The sequence below is a fragment of the Saccostrea echinata genome, unplaced genomic scaffold (genome assembly GCF_033153115.1).
Source record: "Saccostrea echinata isolate AGI-Se365-2 ecotype Australia unplaced genomic scaffold, CSIRO_AGI_Sech_v1 ptg000034l, whole genome shotgun sequence".
Taxonomy (NCBI): domain Eukaryota; kingdom Metazoa; phylum Mollusca; class Bivalvia; order Ostreida; family Ostreidae; genus Saccostrea; species Saccostrea echinata.
This window is the reverse complement of record NW_026889783.1, coordinates 538,745-558,716: the sequence shown is the minus strand read 5'-3', so window position 1 is coordinate 558,716 and position 19,972 is coordinate 538,745. Positions and strand designations below refer to the sequence as shown.

General features: G+C 34.4%; 1 protein-coding gene across 4 annotated transcripts; it reads right to left on the bottom strand.

Annotated features, from left to right (window-relative positions):
* Window positions 1–2,720: 2,720 nt before the first annotated feature.
* LOC133199473 (calpain-9-like) lies at window positions 2,721–18,465 on the bottom strand. 4 transcript variants are annotated; one of them, XM_061335281.1, is made up of 20 exons: window positions 17,974–18,465; window positions 17,296–17,365; window positions 16,829–16,930; window positions 14,828–14,981; window positions 14,564–14,741; window positions 13,600–13,692; window positions 13,413–13,498; window positions 13,246–13,323; window positions 12,991–13,084; window positions 12,101–12,188; window positions 11,796–11,944; window positions 9,048–9,265; window positions 8,562–8,592; window positions 8,072–8,195; window positions 7,903–7,964; window positions 6,333–6,401; window positions 3,624–3,702; window positions 3,361–3,489; window positions 3,065–3,129; window positions 2,721–2,974 (listed from the first exon to the last, which is right to left on the bottom strand). In XM_061335281.1, exons 1-20 carry the CDS (start codon window positions 18,130–18,132, stop codon window positions 2,948–2,950), a joined length of 2,055 nt encoding a protein of 684 aa, XP_061191265.1. In that variant the 5' UTR covers window positions 18,133–18,465; the 3' UTR covers window positions 2,721–2,947. The 4 variants fall into 4 exon arrangements, with proteins under 4 accessions (XP_061191265.1, XP_061191264.1, XP_061191267.1 ...); XM_061335280.1 differs by lacking the exon at window positions 6,333–6,401 and adding an exon at window positions 7,666–7,734 and having other exon boundaries at window positions 17,974–18,464; XM_061335283.1 differs by having other exon boundaries at window positions 3,361–3,477; window positions 17,974–18,464.
* Between the last annotated feature and the right edge of the window lie 1,507 nt (window positions 18,466–19,972).

Here is a 19,972-nt window from a genome sequence, read left to right as displayed (position 1 = left end):
AGATTCGCAGAATAAGGAGTTGACCCTTACGTCGAGGGTTCGAATACATTGTGTGACGCGGATATGTATATACCAAGGTCCCGTGTAGCAGTAGGTGCTGATATATGTGCCGAGTACAGGTCTTTTGCAGTCCTCCACCGGCAAGAGGTGGCGTCACAATATCGAAAGATGTTGAACCAACAAATATATTCTTGGAGACTTCTGAGTGCTCTTTACGTCGATCAGGATAAAAAAAAAAGAAGAGGAAAAGTGCATTTGTGCGGTCAGTCTTTAACTCTCACTATTCTAGAAAATCAAGTTTATTATGTATTTGGTAGACAAAATGATATCTAAACTCCTGACTATATGTGTAAAAATTATGATTGTATCTTAAGAAATAAATACGTTTTAGCAAGCGGCATTCGTCAAAAATTACTGTTCTCGTATTTCAACCTAGAACACAGAAAATTGCAAACATTAAGCATAGTTTTTATTTCACGAATTAACGAACACTAACGAACACTAACGAACAAACTAAAGACAACATTATACATTCATTGACTGGGTTCGAGGGCAACATGCGTTTTTTGGTTCCAAGAACCAAACTGTTTCTTTGCCTGAGGCCGTTAGGCCGAAGGCAAACAGTTTGGTTCGAGGGGTCAACAAAACGCATTTTGCCCGAGAACATAGTCAATAAATGTTTTACCTCTATAATTTTTTGGTTATAAATGTATCTTTTGCTGGCTTCCATACCCCGCCCCTACTTTGAATTTTCACAGTAATCTAATTTCTATGTAAAAGTAACGGGAAAAAAAATTCACCTTGGACCCTCCGATGAAACACGGACCCCGAAGAGTCATCTTTCAGAGGAAAATTGACTTTGGAAACCGTCGTCTCCTCCACCCCCCATCGAAATAGAAATAGGATTTTCAGGTTTGGACAAGTTGTTAAGTTATTACTATTATCATAATTATTACTTTTTTATTTGTTTCATTTTGTTTATTTTTTTTCGTGCTTGTCAAAAATAAAAAAAGAAATCCGAGTTTAACGTTTGTTACTGTTGATGTGGACATCCTCCCTCTCCCCCCGGAAAAAATTCTCTGTGTTGTACAGTACTCCTGAAGTGCTATTATTATTTTCGTAAGGAGTAAAGAAAGAGGTTTTGTAGAGCATTTACTAGAACCTACAATGATACAATTGTATGTGCATGTATTAGTATGAATGTCTACCAGTCATGAGATTTTAACACAAAAACATATGGTCCTTTTACTCAGCTAAGTGAAACAAAAAGGGCCACTCAAATAAACTAACAAAAATTAACACAACATCACGACCCCAACATCTCCACATTTTAAGACTGACATGTACATGTACATACTGCTACATCCATACAGCAATTTTTATATAAAACCATGGTACAAGTCTAATACACACCATATGCCTACAGATTGATTGATTGTATGCTGTTTAACGTCCCATTCGAGAATTTTTCATTCATATAGAGACGTCATCGTATGCCAGTGAAGGGCTTCAAATTTAGACCTATACTCGGCACTTAGGGCCATTAGCAGTGAGGGTTCTTTATCGTGCCAACGCCTCCCGTGACACAGGATCTCGGTTTTTAAGGTCTCATCCAAAAAACCCTTCTAGTGTCGGGCGCTTGGCGAAGGAACAGTCACTACCTATGTTTAAGTCCTAGGTTTAACGCGGCGCGGCGAACGAGAATCGAACCCGGGCCTCCCGATCACGAAGCGAGCGCCCTACCACTAGGCTTCCGTGATCGGTATTTGCCTACAGAAGTATCATATTACTTCATGTTGTAGGGATAACCAGTCTGGGAGACATTCTAGCATTGACTAGTGGCTTCCAGGTTAGGCCTGAATTACAAACTAATAGCTTGGGTCACATGACTAAAATCTGAAAAAAATACAGATGAGTTTGGATATTTCTAGCAATTTTGAGAATTTATATAGAATGGACAACTACGAATAGTGATGATTATTTCTCTTGAAGATTTCAATAAGATTGTCATGCTTGAGTCTTTTTATGAAATATAAATTTCATGTTACCATGAATCGAAAAAATCTATGAAAATCGCTCATTCTAATGGAAATATGTCGACCATTTAGTATTATATGCTATATCAAACTTTATTAGTACACATTTACAATATATTCCATAAGAAAAATCCAAAAAAAAAAAAAAAATAACGCAGAATTAACGTTTTACTAAAAAATCATACCCTGGGTATTATAAAATAGAGAAGGTAACATTTGTTTACACTGGACCCCTCTTGGATATCAGGCCCGAAATATCATTTACCTAATACATGTCACCAAAATGTGTCATGATATCTTGTTACGGTAGATATTTTTGTCTTTAATCGTGCTATTGGCCAGGCATTCCATAATAATCCGAGTATTCATCGTCAAACGTAAAAAAATGCTACAAGACTCTGTCTTATAATACCGAGGGTATGATTTTTTTTAGTAAGACGTTAATTCTGCGTTATTTTTTGGATTTTTCTTATGGAATACATTGTAAATGTGTACTAGAAGAATAATTTATGAAAAAAAGACATAAAAATATTTTTTGACCCCCCCCGGGGGGGGGGGGTTGTCATGTCGACAAGTACCTGTGTTTATTTGCAGTAAAACAGTTCTGACGTTTTATAAGAACATCTTGATTTGAAGAAGAACAGACCCCAAGTGTACCTTTTTTATGATAAAAAATGAAGTAAATTACAAATTAAACTCTTTATTAAAACACAATGCAAATATGTATAAAAATATATAACAAAAAAGTTTGCCTCTCAGGTAGTACTGAAATATTGCATCACGTATTAGACTTTCTCCTAAGGGACTACAAGTAGATACATGTATAATTTAATGTAGTTCTTTCCAGGGAAATGGAAAATAATGTGAACACAGGTTGGCACGTCTGTCATATCCGCCATGTTGAACAAGGCTCAGCAGTACATTGTATAATAAAGGAACTGCAAAGACAGTAGGGTAGAACTTATATACAGTATAAGATGAATGTGACCCACTTTTCTGCACCGTGTTCGAGTTATTATACTACGTACCTCGTTCATAGTGAAAGAAGCAGAATCAGGGCTGCCTGTTTTAATTTGCTGATCCTTGTATATTTCTGAAGAAGAAAAAAATCGTTTTACTTCATTTTGTACTTGTTTCGTCCTTTATAATAATGCTAATAGATAAGCTACTATAAATTTAACACTAAACTAGCTCTTATGATATCTTAAAATTCAAATTGTTAAAATATACCCGGTATATTAGCCTTGAAATGTTCTAGCGCAATTCTATAGAAATGCTATCAATTTTTTTTTTAAAAAGGGAAAAAATGAGATTTGATACTTACGATACATGAGGGTTAATTTACAGATGACTATGATGAAGTCTGTGAGGCGGATCTTGTTGTTTCTGTCGGCGTACCGTCTGACTATTGCTGTTTGTACCATTCTATTCACAGGGAAACCTAGAGAGGGAGCTTAACACGTGAAGCCAAGAAACTTATCTGTCAGATGAGGGACATTTTAGTAGGAGGAAAAGATTGATGTTGTCTGATGGTTTAAAATAATTAGTATTGATTTTGAAAATAAGAGTAGTTTTCATATTTGTTACCTAATGTGCTAAATAGTTTGTCTAGTTCATACGTATCCACCGTCCCCGATCCATCTATGTCAAACTGTTGGAAAACAGCCTGCAATCACAACAGAATAAAACAAACTTGTATAAAACAGAGTGCAAGCAAATTCTTATTGGAAAACCAGAAGTCTCTGATGAGACTGTAGCTCTACTGGTCTGTTTGTATAACAAAAGAAAAGTAGCACTTGGATTTGAAACATTGCAACATGCAACAATAAATAGAATTATGTATCTTAATGTAGTCTACTTTTGTGACAAGTTATATTGAAATCAAATGAAAACTAGGAGTAGTAGCGTTTTGAAAGTATTTCATGGAAATTTCTATTTTTAGTACCGGTAACCATGACAACACCACTCACCCAAATAAAAAAAAAACAGAAATACATATTATGTATCATAGTGTATCCTAACTGTGTGCCAAATTAGATTGAAATCAGACCAAAATTGTAGGAGGAGTAACATTTTAAAGGAATTTCACAGAAATTTCTATTTTAAGTAACCATGGCAACACTGTTCATCGAATTCAAAAACCAATGCAATAAATTATGTATCTTAGTATAGTCTTCTTGTATGCCTAATTATATTAGAAGCAGACTAAAACTGTAGCAGGAGTAGTGTTTTAAAGGAATTTCACAGAAATTTCTATTTTTAGTAACCATGGCAACACCGTCCATCGAAATCAAAAACCGATGCACTAAATTATGTATCTTAGTGTAGTCTACTTGTGTGCCAAGTTATATTGAAATCGGACCAAAACTGTAGGAGGAGTAGCGTTTTAAAGAAATTTCACAGAAATTTCTATTTTTAGTAACCATGGCAACACCGTCCATCGAAATCAAAAACCGATGCACTAAATTATGTATCTTAGTGTAGTCTACTTGTGTGCCAAGTTATATTGAAATCGGACCAAAACTGTAGGAGGAGTAGCGTTTTAAAGGAATTTCACAGAAATTTCTATTTTTAGTAACCATGGCAACACCGTCCATCGAAATCAAAAACCGATGCACTAAATTATGTATCTTAGTGTAGTCTACTTGTGTGCCAAGTTATATTGAAATCGGACCAAAACTGTAGGAGGAGTAGCGTTTTAAAGGAATTTCACAGAAATTTCTATTTTTAGTAACCATGGCAACACCGTCCATCGAAATCAAAAACCGATGCACTAAATTATGTATCTTAGTGTAGTCTACTTGTGTGCCAAGTTATATTGAAATCGGACCAAAACTGTAGGAGGAGTAGCGTTTTAAAGGAATTTCACAGAAATTTCTATTTTTAGTAACCATGGCAACACCGTCCATCGAAATCAAAAACCGATGCACTAAATTATGTATCTTAGTGTAGTCTACTTGTGTGCCAAGTTATATTGAAATCGGACCAAAACTGTAGGAGGAGTAGCGTTTTGAAAAATTGTTTACAGACAGACGGACAGACAGACAGACAGACAGACAGACGGACGGACACCTTACTATCGCATAAGCTCTTCTGGTCTCTGACCAGTAGAGCTAACAAAGTGGACATGTTTATAGACAAGATGATAAAGGAAATACGCTCTTGTAGGATATGACCTGTAAATATAATAATGGGTAGATTCAGCAAAACCAGAAAAAGGTGACAGAGTGAATGGAATTATTCTCGTAGTACATTATAGGAATTGGCCATTACTGATGCAATATAAAATTATATATATTTCTGCGGTTCTTTTATTCCTCCCAATTAAGACGACTATTTAGAATTGGTAAAACAAAGTCTCGCTTGAAGACAACATTTCGCAAGTTGTATGGTCGATACAATGACCTTGTCAGCAAATACAATCTATCATTAAGTTGAATGCTGAAATTTTTCATACTAATTGTTAGACCATTATTTATACACTGAATTGTCTACGGATTTTGCCGTTTGCCCGATCATGACAAAGGAGCACACGGCGGGTGTGACCGGTCGACAGGGGGTGCTTATTCCTCCATGGAACCTGATCCCACCTCTGATGATTTTAGAGGTCCGTGTTTGCTCTGCTCCCGATTTGTATTGTTTCAATGGACTTTTGAGCGATTACTGTTCGTCCATATTTCATGTATATAACTAATATATCTATTGAAATTGGGCTCACACGAGGGAGTGCACAGGTTTGTTAAAAAAGTTCCTTAAACAAAGCTGATATTTATCAAGAGATAGGGATTTATGAAAAACGGACTTATATAAGCAAAGTAAGATATTTAATAAATACATGTATACAGAAAACGGACTGCAACAATTGTAATACATGTGTATTACTGAATGCGTCAAGTTTTGAAACAAATATTCTAGTAAATGGATATATAATGGTTTCCGCAGCATAATATATGTATAAAAGACAGATAATTCATAGTACATGTATAAAAGACAGAATTCAGACTGTGACTAAAGAAATGGAAGAGGTCAATAGTTTTAAATAATAATCAAATAAATTCGTCGTTACACTCACATCAATGATCAAATAAATTTGATCAGTTTTAGTAAAATATAAGGGGTTATAATTGGCATTTCAGAATATGGAAGTATATTTATATTACGGGCGATCACATTTATGCAACTGTACATGCCAAATTATTGAATTTCGACATAGATAATATCTGGGGTTTTCTCTTAAATCTCTCCATGAGCAGCAATTAATGAAATTGAAAAACAACAGACTGCATTTCATAGTACCTTCCCGCTTAAAATCGTTCTCCAGGCGTTATAAGTGTCAGCTTTCGAAATTCTCCCCGTTCTGGATGACTTTTTAAAAACTGAAGTCAAGTGTTAAACGGGAAGACAATTTTGATTAAAATCAGTCAATCTATTACTATATTCTAAAGTCTACACGCTCTGTGTAAGTATTTACATGTATATGGCACACCTGTTGTGTATACAACACTGATTTGTTCAGTCATTCACGAAAAGGGATACCATATGTTAGCATTCAATAACTTGGAAATAATTAAGACTAGTTCGCTAGACAGTGGTTAGGTTTGGTTCAGTTCTAAACAGTAAACTGTGACCAGACATTCACGCAACAAAGACATGCGAAATGTATAAAATTCTACCAAACTTTTTTTTTATAAGGGAGAAAAGGTGGGGGAAGGGGGTCAGTACAAACACTAGTATACATGTATATGTACAACCTTGCTTACTAAATACTAACATTCGCATTTACATAGATATATAAATATTTGTAATGTAGTAAGTTCCGTGTAAACTAGTATATTTCACTTAATTAATACATGTAGTTATGTAAAAGTGTCTTTGTACTAAAGTATACGTACATGTGTATCTAGCTATGAAACATCCTCTATAGCCTTCATCTTATGTCCCTGTAACTAGCTAATATACGTACTCCATAGCCTTCATCTTATGTCCCTGTAACCAAGTCTTTTTCTTACGTCCCTGTAACTACAGCTAACTTACGTACTCTATAGCCTTTATCTTACCAGTGGCGGATCCAGGAATTTCATAACGGGGGAGGAGGGGGGCAATAGTATCATTTTATCAATTTTTGTACTAAACTGAAGGTAAATGCTTGTTATACAAACAAAACTTCAAAAAAATTACAATGGGAGGGGGTGGGGTGGGGTGGCGCTGGATCCGCCTTTGCTTACATCCCTGTAACTAGATAACATATGTACACTTTAGTCTTTATCTTACGTCCCTGTAATTAGCTATCATACGTACTCTATAGCCTATATCTTACGTTCTTGTAACTAGCTAACTTACGTACTCTATAGCCTTTATCTTACGTCTCTGTAACTAGCTAACATACATACTCTATAGCCTTTATCTTACGTCCCTGTAACTAGCTAACATGCGTACTCTAAAACCTTTATCTTACTTCCCTGTAACTAGCTAACATACATACTCTATAGCCTTTATCTTACGTTCCTGTAACTAGCTAACTTACGTACTCTATAGCTTTTATCTTACTTCGCCATTAATAAACTAACATACGTACTCTATATTCTATAGTCTTTATCTTACATATAGGTAACTTTACTAACATACATACTCTATAGCCTTTAACTTCTTTCCACATCTTGACTGAATCCTCATAGCTCATTGCGCCAGATTTATTCCGCTTTGTTCAGTTAAGCTAACATAACAACACAATATGGCATGCTTCTACATCTTACACAAAGTCAACAACACGTAAACAATTTACTCAAATTTTCACGATGCTTTCACATCTGGTGTTAATTACTAAGCATGCAGGACGCATTCTGCTTTTTAAGTTTAAAAAAGATACATCCATCATTGTGATAAGGCTTCTGCAGGTTTCTGTGCTGAATTTTAAAGGCTCATTTATTTCTGTAAAATAAAAAAAAACAACTCTTTTCTCTCTAACAATTTGTAGATAAAACTCATTCGGAACAAAGGGAAAAAAACTAAAAGTGCGATTTTGTTGATTGATCTACCTGATCTTGATAGTTCTAAAATAAATTCCTTCAGCTCCTTAGCTTTCAGTTTTCCATCCTCACCAGCGTGTTTTAGAAATAACTCACGAAAGGCGTCCCTTACTGGCGGAGGTTTGGCTTCTGGCTTTAAAATCAGAATGGAATTTCTTATAGGTATTGCGTAAGGTATTCAATTACAAACATTAAGATTTAATGCTGTTTAGTCATCCTCTGGGTTTTTTAAAGTTGTTTTTTTCCTCGAAACAAGTGGCAATTTCAATTACAATAAATGCAAAATAATGCAATTTAATTGAATTTGTGAAGAAAGCCTCGTCTAGTATCGAATGAATAAATGTATAACCAACCTCCGATTTATTTGAAAGAGATTACTAAGTTTATTATCAGTTTTTTTTTGTGAGAAAACTAGCATGATTTGTATTTCAAAATAAAACTTAAAACACTTAAACACTAGTAATGTAATCAAACCTCGATCGCGTAATAACTAACATACCTTAACTTCGCCGTTGCGTTCATCTAACACACTGCAATATAGGCAAGAAATATTTATTAGTTAATTAGCGAGCGCATTCTGTAATCAATTAACAAGATTCTACAGGAAGGAATTCGTAATGAATAAAATCTACGAGGAAATTTATTCATCTGAATCACAAATTTTATCACAGCATAAATCCGGAATTTTGTATGCAATGCCATTCCAGCTCTTATTCGCGTGTAGAAATATTAACGAATTTCACGACAGACACTCGCGAATGTTAAAAGTTCCCAGGTAGTCATCATGTGACATTATCAAATAAAAAAGCTTTGCTAGAAAAATAGTTCCTACAACAAGTTTTCCTATCTAAAGTGTCTTGGCAGAGGTTTTCTGTATAGCCTCAATTTTTCTCATAAATACATACTTTTCACTTCAATCTAAATGTACATTTTATTTTCAGATTTTTTTTTCTCTGACAAGGTAATGTACTCTTAGTATACTTACAGACTACTAATTATTTTCTCTGTGTAAATCCTGAGCATAAACTCCGCCTCCTCGTGAGGCCTAAACGTACTTGGAATGACGACATATGTCCCTGGGGTCAGGTCAAACCTCCGGGTGATCTCCCGGTTATATTGATAGACCCCTGATCTTTTCTTTAGAATGAGGGCGTTTCTGGGGGCTGTCTCCCCATCTAATGGCTGACTCTGAGGATACTTCAACTGCAAAGTAATAGAGAAACATCTTAAAAACAACTTAGCTAAATTAAATTCTAAATGAATAATAATTGTGTGTTTTTACAATAAAAAGTGCAGTATTACACTACCAACATATTAAGTAGAGTTCAATTACAGTTCAATAATAGTAACTTCCAAAATACTAGCAATCTATTCAGAACAACTTATAATGCTAGGACACCCTTATTAACTGTTCGATTATTTATATTAGGAATATAACAAGCACATCCCAAATCAGGGGGAAAAAAACGGAAACAAAGCAAAACTTAAATTCAATAAAGAAAGAAACAACAAGGAAACAATCAAAAAATTAAACAAAAAATAAAAACATAAATTCAATAGTTAAAGAAATTGATATTTTCCAATAATATATTTGGTTTTTTGTTGTTGAGAATGTGTTGACTTTTGCTATATAGTGTATATTTTGTGTACAGTTCCTTGATTTTACATTATCTTTTTAAAAGAAAAATGCAATAATGGAATCAAATCCTCTAAATAATGCTTATTGGACTATACATACATGCAGTTTTTGTTTCATATTTTTTGAGAAAAAATAGGTAGATAAGGTTTTATAATAACAGGCAACCCAAGGGTTGGACCTTTTATAAATGGGATATTTTTAAAAAATCATTTTAGTTTCTTCATTTAGATATTTTTATGTCTAGTACGTTTTGAATATTACTAGTTAACGTACAGTTCAATCAGCACTATCGGCCTCATTCTATGTTCATTTCCACTTGCTATAGATAGAGTCTCATATATTTCCTTTCCTCCATTTACATTCACCACCCCCCTCCTTCAGCGTTTTTATTTTATGAGTAAATGGTAGAAAAAAATCTACTTATTTCAATATATGACAAGTAACATGCAAGGTTCAATTTGATATCTACGAAAGCCTATTAGGATCAAACTACGGTAAAAAAAAATAATTTAAAGGCGTTATAACGCGAAAAAAGGCGTAATAACGCAAATAAAGGCGTGCCTTTCCAAAAGGCGTTATCACGCCTTTCCAAAAGGGACCAAGCAATCAATAAATGATTTTTTATACTTAAACTATAGCAAGACTATTCTCCCAAAAAGTGAGGTCCCCCCCCCCCCCCCAACTCGCATTCGTACTACCGGCCTGTTTGAAAAGGAGTTATATCCAAAAAGGGAAAGGCGTTCTTTTAAAATATATATATATGAAAGATTGAACCAAAGCCATCTTTATTTATGCAATATTTAGATTATAGTTTTAATTTTATAAATTATAGCATTTTCTATATCCCCGCACATCTCGCAGACAGCTGTTTGCATGCGTATTAAGCGAAGTCAACACTCTACTTTTGAAAATCCAGGATATAGGCAGAGCCAGCTTTGGGCTTTGCTAGCCATGTATTAAAAATTCATGTCAAATTTGAAATATTTTTCTCTCCTCTTGAAAAAAACAGGCAAACTATTTGCATAGGTATAATGAGCAATTAGCCTTCAACCAAATTTCTGAAATCCATGCATCTTGGTAGAGGTGTCTGGCATCAGAGAAGGACTAAGTTGGTTTAACACTGAAAATATTTAACACATTAAAAAATCTTTTTTTCCTGGGAATCTAATAATAATCAGCCCCACGGGTGTATGTAAGTCATGTATTGAAAAATATGAGGCGTAATAACGCCTTTTGGAAAGGCGTAATAACGCCTTTTGGAAAGGCGTAATTACGCCTTTTTTCGCGTTATAACGCCTTTTAGAAAGGCATAATTATGCCTTTATTTGCGTTATTACGCCTTTTTCCGCGTTATAACGCCTTTTCAAAAGGCGTTATTACGCCTTCTTTCGCGTATCAACGCCTTTTAAATTTTTTTTTACCGTAGTTTGAACCTAATAGGCTTTCGTAGATATTAGATTCCGGCGATCTTTGGTTTTTCTCTTTTGAAGAAACTTAAAGGGGACTGAACACAGTTGCAATGTTTACAATTTTAAATGTCTATTTTTATTCAAAAAATAACTTCAATTTAATGATTTTGAACTTACATGAATATTCTGAGAATTCAAAAACAACGACATTCTTCATAACATCACGTCAAACAACAGGGCACGAGCTCTGTTATTGTTAGTGTTTACGTTTTACTGGGTGTGTTCAATTTGTATAGTCTGCACAAATCACTGAGCACGGACTGACAATACCGGTGAGTTGGTTTTGCTTTCTCGCATTTCTACTCTGAATTTTCTGGATTACAGTTTTCGTATTTTTCATTAATACACAACAAAATTTCTATTTTTCTTGAGTATTAAGGATACTTTGTGAAAGCACCTTTTTTTTGGAATGTGTTTTTTTATTCGGACTGGAGGGTACCTTTTCAAAGAATCAAGGGACATAAAACAGATATTATTTACCATGGCCTAAGTTGATTTGTTTATCCTTGTGTGAATTATTGTTTAATTGTGGAGGGAACAGAGAAAAATAAAACTTAAGAATGGCCAACGTTAATGTGTAGTTTTTCATTCAATTCTTTTTATTTTGTTCTATTGGGATCCTCACCTTGTAAACGTCGAAGCCGATGGCTATTTTGGACTTGTTGTTTTGCTCCTTTTCTATTAAGCTGATGATGACAGTACATGTTGGCTTGTTGTCTGTGTCATCAACATCTCGTAAAGTCACGGAAAACTGGGGGTTCTTCCAGTACAAGTCTAAATTTACAACAAATTTATGTCCTTTTAGACGATATCTGGGATTATATTTCCTTTAAATTTAATTTAATGTTTACTATCTACATGTCGTATCTACTCCAATATAATTGAACAGCAATACGACATAAATTAATGAACATGAAATTCTGCTGTAACCTTGGTATGGCGCATTTCCACATCCCCCAGCCGTGACGCCCTTAATCCACTGGTCATGGTAAACCGTCACGTTCCACTGACGTTTACCCTGAAAGCATATAATACATGTTAGACTTTTTCAATTACAGTTACTTTTTTCCAACAAAACTTTAATATTCCCTTAACTAGACGTATGTGACATATCTATACACCGACAGTTTTTCTTTTATTTGTCTAGTTTGTCATTCCAATTGTTATCAACCTCAAATTTCTGTTGATGTGTCAATCTGTCTGGAAATTAAATGGTAATTTGTTCCGAGATCACAGCGGTAAACGCTAGGATGTCGTCATAGACGATCAACTTTTTGTACCATCTTTTAAAACCTGTAATTCACAATCTAGATCGCAGATAACGTAGGCCTGCATGTTGATTTTCATTGAACGAAATTCCTCTATCTCTACAAACTAAACTTTTAACAATGTGCTCTACAATGCTATCGAATGTCAAAGTATGTTTAACTGAGTTTAAAGACGATCTGTTGATATCACCACCCAGTATTTTTTTTTTCTAAACATTACCTGACGCTCTTTCTCAGTCGTTTTTTTATATTAAATTGAAAATTAAGTATTTTTCTGATGCTTCCTTTTTTCGCTAAAAAATGTGTTTGTGGCTTTACAAAAGCCACAAACATATTTTTATTTGCTATATGTAGATCATAATTAATGAAAGTCACTAAAAGAGTTTCAAAAAAAGTCAGCTATAAGAACATACTGTATAGTCCATCTCACAGACATGTTGTTTTGTTTTGTTTTGTTTTTTTCAATTATTATATTAACAAGCAGTGTTTTTTTCAAAATCGTGTTTTATATGCTTATACAGATAGGAGGTGATTCTAATCCCATGCCCTCACCTCGTTTACAGCCACCCCCTGTGTTGTGGCGTCTGGCTGAAGGTGAATGAGTTGTATTTCCTCGAAATTAACCAACACATCGTCAATCGGTATCCTGTGGGAAAAATGTTTAGAAAAGTTGAAATAAAATCCAGAAAAGATTAAATTACTTTTTAATTCTATAAACGTACTCATATAAAATCACGCATAAAAATCAGTTAAAAAATAGACTCTATTAATTGATAAAAATGATGAGATACACAGAGGTATCATTACCAGAATTCACCGTCATCCTGTATAACGATCCCAAGTCTTTGTTTCGCTTCCGATGACAAGTTTCGGATTTGATAAGACCTGCAAATGAATGAGAAGATTCATTTACCGTATATTTGAGGAAAGTTGATGACTAGTTGCAAGAAACGTTGGAAGCAGACGATACTTACTCGTCTGACCAATCACCATTCCACTCGCTCCGTCCCCATGGATTCCGAAGTCTACAAAGACGAACGCTCGACCCCTTGTAGGGGATCTGAAAAAAGTAATGGTTTACATGTGCACGTTTACAAAAAGTAATAAAGTTAATCTTCTTGTCTTTCTTAAATCTTCGATGCAAAAGATTTTTTTGTTTACCACAGCTAGGGCGGTGATGCTGTATGCGTGGCCCATGTACAATCCGTTTGGCCGCCGTACTTCCCTAGATGATGAACTTACATTTGGAGGTAGCTAAAAAAGAAATTTGTAACAAAATTTTTTATGTTTATCTTAAAAATTTATTTATTCATGTCTTTGTGGACTGTGTTCAATTGAATAGTGGTAATCAGATACTTCGGAAATAATGAACAGAATAGAACATTTATTTCCTAATTTAGAGCCCATAACAGACAAGCATGAAATTATTACAATAATAAGGAAAAGATATGCCAAATAGAATAACAATTTGTAAATGACATTGCTCATTTCAACAATAATATTGTACTATTTCAGTTAAAAGGAATACTACATATAAAAGTGTATGGCTACTACAACATGTTATCATTTATGAATTTGCCCATTTCTTTGTCTTCAGTATTGGGTGACCAAAAAAGTTTTTGTTCATCATCTAACGCCGATAAATTTGGAAATTTACTTTTAATTAATTGACTGAAAAATTTCTTTTCTTTGATGATCATATTTTTACATCTTATCAAAAATTGGAGTTTCATCATCTACACTGTTAGAATTGCATCTATTACATAACTGATCTTCTCGAGGGATGTTGGTAAATCTTCCCACTTCAATTTACAATCTTTGACAAGAAATTCTTAATTTACATAGAGATTTTCTGTGATGAAAATTTTTAACTACTGATGAATATTATAATTCTCATAACCCCAATTTTGTTTGAGTTTTATATATGTGCTTAATTTACCATCAGTATAACTTGTTGACTTTTATACCAATTTTTTACATTATATAATCTAACAAGGTTTTATGACAGAGTGACTTGAATTTATGCTTCCCATAACAAATTACTTCATCTTTGATATGTAATTGAATATGGCTGAATAACCCTCAAAATATACCAACATTCTTTCATTTAAAGTACTTAACCAACCGATATACTACAGCCAAGAAAACTGTTCATCTTCCAGGATCGCCACAAAATCTCATAGATATCCACTGGGATCTGAGACTTGTCCTTAATGTCCACAGTTTCCGAGATTCCTCCGGTGAGGTCGACCACACTGTCCTGAAGTTTCCCTCCATCTACGCCTTCGTAACAACCCCTTAATCTGTTGTAAAATATGGAACGGTTCCAGATATTACTGTTATAAATGTGAATAAATTATAAGGCATGTCTGATAGCAATAATTCTTACTTTGCGTACGCCTTTTCTAACAATGCTGCCCAGAATTCGTTCGGTTCCTCCCTGTTCCTGGCGTATATCAGGCGGTAGCCGTCCGTGGGCAGGTAGTCATCAATCACCACCTCCACCCACTTCCCGTACCACCAAAAGTTAAAATGGAAAATACCTACATTAAAAAAATCTTGTCAATAGAAACCTCTAGCATATATGTACTAACCCGCTTAGCAATTTCTCTACTAGATGATAACCTCTATCTGACAAAAGCTATTTGAAAATATGACAATTGTGATCTGACAAAAACTTATTGCAAACTAATTTCAGTTATTAGTTGCTTTTTGTAAGATGTCGATTACTTTTAAATGTCACGTACCGCTTACTAAACTGTTCACAAAAACTGCTGCTAAAATATATATTTTCTTTAAACTGCATCGGAGATATTCAAATAACAATTCTAGCAAATATCTTTACAATTATAGACAGGCCCATAGCAACTTTTTTCAAAGAGGGTTCCAAATGGGGGGGGGGGGCTAAGCAGCTTCCAAATGACAATTTATGTAGTAAAATCACATCAGAAACTATTTTCAGGAAAAAAAGGGAGGTCACAACAAAAAAAGGAAAACTTATGTAAGTGTAATCATTAAAGAAAAATGAATTATTACCTGTATTAAAAATTTAAAAAATATTTTTGAACTGTACTTAGAGTATTTCATACATCTGACAAGTAATAGGCATATACCCATTGCTAATTTGAGCAATTGTAAGGTTATAAATAGATAAATCAGAATTGCCTTAAACTTGGATAAATGTATATACATGTACATCGAACTTCCAAGTTATCTTTTGATAATAAGCACATTGCCATTAATGGTAATACTTCGCAACAAATAATTATACTGAGTAACAACGAATTAATCTGGTCAACAGTTAATTCATCTATAAGTAATAAGTATAATTTATCTGCAGGGCAGTAAGTAACTCGTTTCATATAACAACTCAGGGTTTCACTAAACTAAATTTTCTCAGTGTTTCAATTCTGTTAAGGAAAGAATGTTTTTAAATTTGACCATCTCTTTTTTAAATTTGAAATGCCTTTTTTTCTAAATATACAGGACCTACTTCCGTGAATTATGCATGAATTAAACAAATAGAATAATTGTATTTTTCGATGCCTCGCTTTTGTACCTTATAGGATACGATTCACGAAAATATAATAAATATAAAAGAATTATTAAAACCCACAAAATAAACTTATATAAAAATAAGAATATGTCATTTTTAACTTACACCCACTTAATGGCTTTTGATCATCGTTCATTCATCATCATCTAAATCCATATTTTACAAACCCTGAACAACTATTTGTGACTTAAAAAACATAAATATGTCAAAGGTGAAGGAAATACGAGTGCCTCCTATTATTAGGGAGACTTAAGAGACCTCAATAGATCATTATATTTTACTGAGACTTCCACATGAATAATTCTGAAAACAAAGGTGATGGAATAGATTGTTATTTCAGACCCCAACTTTGCCAACGTGTCTTCAAAAACATATATTATTGCATTTCAAAGCCTTCAAAACGCATGAAAGCTGGGCAGCAGGTTCTTTAGCGATCCAGTTACATACATGTAAATTAATTAATATAATAACATGCGACTTAACACCAGAGTCAAGTAAAGATTTTTTTTTTACAAGTAGGTTCTTCCTTTGAATTTTTATTTCATGAGGAAAATACTTAGTATAGCAATCTTTAGGACGTGGTAAAATTGAATATATTGTCCTGTTCTCGTATTACATAATGAACTTAAGAATCAATAGCTGTGACATCCACATAATGTAGGATGTCACCTCAATGAGGGAGACTTCTAATGCGGACATTGAGACGTCTGTAACATTCAATAGGAACGTATCAAATTTATAACTGACAGCAGCTCAGTTGACATATAAAGTTAACGGAAATTAAAAGTGTTATAGTTAATTGTTAGGCGTATAAGAAAAACATAATGTGTTGACCTGCATATGTTCTGTCAAACTCTTGGTCTAGAGGCACCACCCTTTCAAGTAGTTTCTTTTTGGTGGCTACCAGAGCAGCTCCAGCGATGAACCAACAGTTGCCTGTAAAAATGAACAGAAAGAGGCACTCGGACGGTGGTCAAACAGCCTTCAGAAACAGGTGTGCGCAGCGATGCAGGGACCAGCTGTCCTAATCACCATCAGAATAACAGAGGTGTTTACATTACAAATGAGGTTTTTTATTATTCCATGTACAAACATAAGATACCGGTTTTGTGTATTATTACCACATATATATACATTATACTTGTGGATTGCCAGCTCCGAGCCAGTTAAAATATGTATATTGACTGAATTATGGAAATTCTGCATTGTAAGGATTGCGTTTCATGGTTCGATTGAATAGCTTCAAAGCTAGTCCACCTTTAATATTTCATATTTAATTAGCTTCCCTCTCTGAGTATTACCTAAGTATCCTTGATCAAGGTCGAATCTTGTGGCATTCTTTACTATAAATCTGGGGTTTCGGGACAAGTCCTACAAAAAAAATGAGCAGTTGAGGAAAATCTACAAATCATGAACTGTACATGGTTGTCATGTATATATTAATTCGATGTAATTCACGGAAGATGATTTCCTATATACACAATTACATGATGCGTGAAATGAAATTCTCGCCAATTTTTTAACTTAAAACACGATTTACTTTGAAATGCATTAATTTAGAGATTTCAAATCTTCTTATGTCAATAAACAAGGGCATTAGCGAATGAATGGTTGTTCGTTGATTGTACGACTACAATAACAGAGAAACTAAGGTGATTGTTTACAATGTTGTAGTAGATATAGAGAGGTAGATAATTACAAACTCCCATGCAGGGTTTTTAAGTATTGAAACAGCTGTTGTGCGTTAAACAGGTAAATCAAAGTGAACTGTTATTGACTCTAAACACGAAAATACTTTTAGCCTCGCGTTCTTACAAATTACGCACTCCAAACCAATGTCGAGGCATGTTTCCTGATTTCACCATTTATAATTCTTAGGTTAGAATATGTTTATGTAATTAAATACCAGAACGGATTAAAATACAAAAAAAAAGTTAAGAGTTCTTGAAGATTACGTGGAGGAATTTTAGTAAACTTACTGTCGGGCGCTTCCATATGACAGTCCTGAGTCCTGCGGGAGGGGTCCTGTCAAAGGTCAGAGAGCTGTTGTCTGGGGGGAAGTCGGCGTCCACAAACAGAGAGTTGGTCCTGAGAAGTTCTTTTCTCAGTGTATGATAATCCTTTTCTCTGCCCGACATACTGAACTCAGATCCTTCATCTAAGGAAACCCTCTAACACGGCGGCTTGTCAAACGCAATGTGGTATGGTTTAGTGAACACACACCGGCATTTGTACCTTCGTTCTGTACCGAGTCCGGTGGAAGTTATCGGAGTTTTCTCCACGCAGGAAATACAACCAAGGACACGACCCCCCTGTCTCTGGCATCAAACGATCGAATTTGGGCGTTTAAATGTCCGCCTTCAGATATTACTATAATCTCCCACATATCGCAGTGCATTTACTTTCTGTTTAATTAGCGTTCCACATTGAAATGACCCTTCGTTTACATATGATGTTTAGACTACACCGCTGTGTCAGAAAATGTTGCTGTTGCACTGTTAATATAGTCACTCTTCCAAAATCGGGATACCAAAGCGTAGACAAGCTGCAGGTGACGTATTTTAAAGTATATGTTGATTTGAGGTAAGTTGACGGTTAAGGCTCCTGAATACGTATACAGTTGACCATACAGATGGCTGCTTAAACGTCATTTTAAGGGGTTAATTCACTTCTAAGTTATAGAAGATACTATCACTGTACAGTCAGCCGAATATATGTTTATGAGGCATTTTTTAATTATAGACAACGGGAATAAATAAACTAAATGCAATGTGAAATTATAAATTAATTCAGGGGAATTTTTAAGACTTTGAAAGTCTGAAAACTGGCAAACATTTGATATTTCAGCTAAAGTTAGTTCAGGCGTACTGTTCATGGGACCCCCAGAGCCAGATGTTTCGTTTTAGATTGTGTTTTCCTTGTCCATCACAAGTGTATTGTTTATTCTTCTATATGCAGCATCTTTTTAAACCATGTAAAATACACTAGTGTTTGACATTATCAGATCTAGTTGCTGAGTTTGGCAGAGGAGAGGTAGGAAGATCTAAGGCCAGGTTAACTTGGCCATGAACACGGTACACAGAGGTGAATTTCTTAGTAAGTATAGGAGTTGGTGACGTACATAACAGGATGAAATCTAATTAATGTATTATCAGACGAATTTCGGTTACAGTATCAAAAGAAAGGAGTGGTGTAAAAGAGATCCGAAGTCACATTGCGTTTTCATCCAAATTTCAATTATCCACGGCTACAAAGCCGGTATTCTTCTAAAGTCGTAAATACCATCATATAAATTTAGAAAAACTCCCTAACGTATTTTGTTTCAAGCATTCTTTCATAGGGTTAGATTTGGAGAGAATTCATGATCACTAGTAAAACGTCAATTCATTACAAATCTTCAAACACATCAGTTTCTACATCGTTCCAACAAATCAGTGGATCATAATGTTCAATCGAATCAGTATAGATATTGATCCAAATCAGTGGAATTTGTTCCAACAGATCAGTGGATACACTGTTCTAACATCAGTGGATATTGTTCCAATAGATCAGTGGAAATAGTTCCAACACATCAGTGGATATCATATTACTCCAACAGATCAATAAGTACTGTTTAAAAAATCAGTGTATTTAATTTAAACAAAATCAGTGGATATATTCAATAAATCAGTGGAGACATTGTTCCAGCAAAACAGTGGAGACATTAATCCAACAGATTAAAAAAAATATCAACAGTGGATATTATTCCCCTAAATCAGTGCTTACATTGTTCCAACAGATAAGTGGATATTGTTCCATTAGATCAATACCGGATATTCTTCTCACAAATTAATGGATACATTGTTCCAACAGATCAATTGATACATTATTCCAACAGATAAATAGAAACACTGTTCCAACAGTGGATATATTGTTTCTACAGATATTGGGATATTGTTTCAACAGGTCGGTTGGTTTTATTCCAACAGATGAATTGAT

Excerpts from the sequence above, each read along its gene's own strand:
- LOC133199473 (XM_061335281.1), bottom strand. The coding sequence starts at position 18,132 with ATGTCGGGCAGAGAAAAGGATTATCATACACTGAGAAAAGAACTTCTC. Across the intron at positions 9,266-11,795 it reads TCGGCTTCGACGTTTACAAG|TTGAAGTATCCTCAGAGTCA; the intron begins GTGAGGATCCCA and ends ATTACTTTGCAG. Across the intron at positions 3,703-6,332 it reads GAACGATTTTAAGCGGGAAG|GCTGTTTTCCAACAGTTTGA; the intron begins GTACTATGAAAT and ends TTGTGATTGCAG.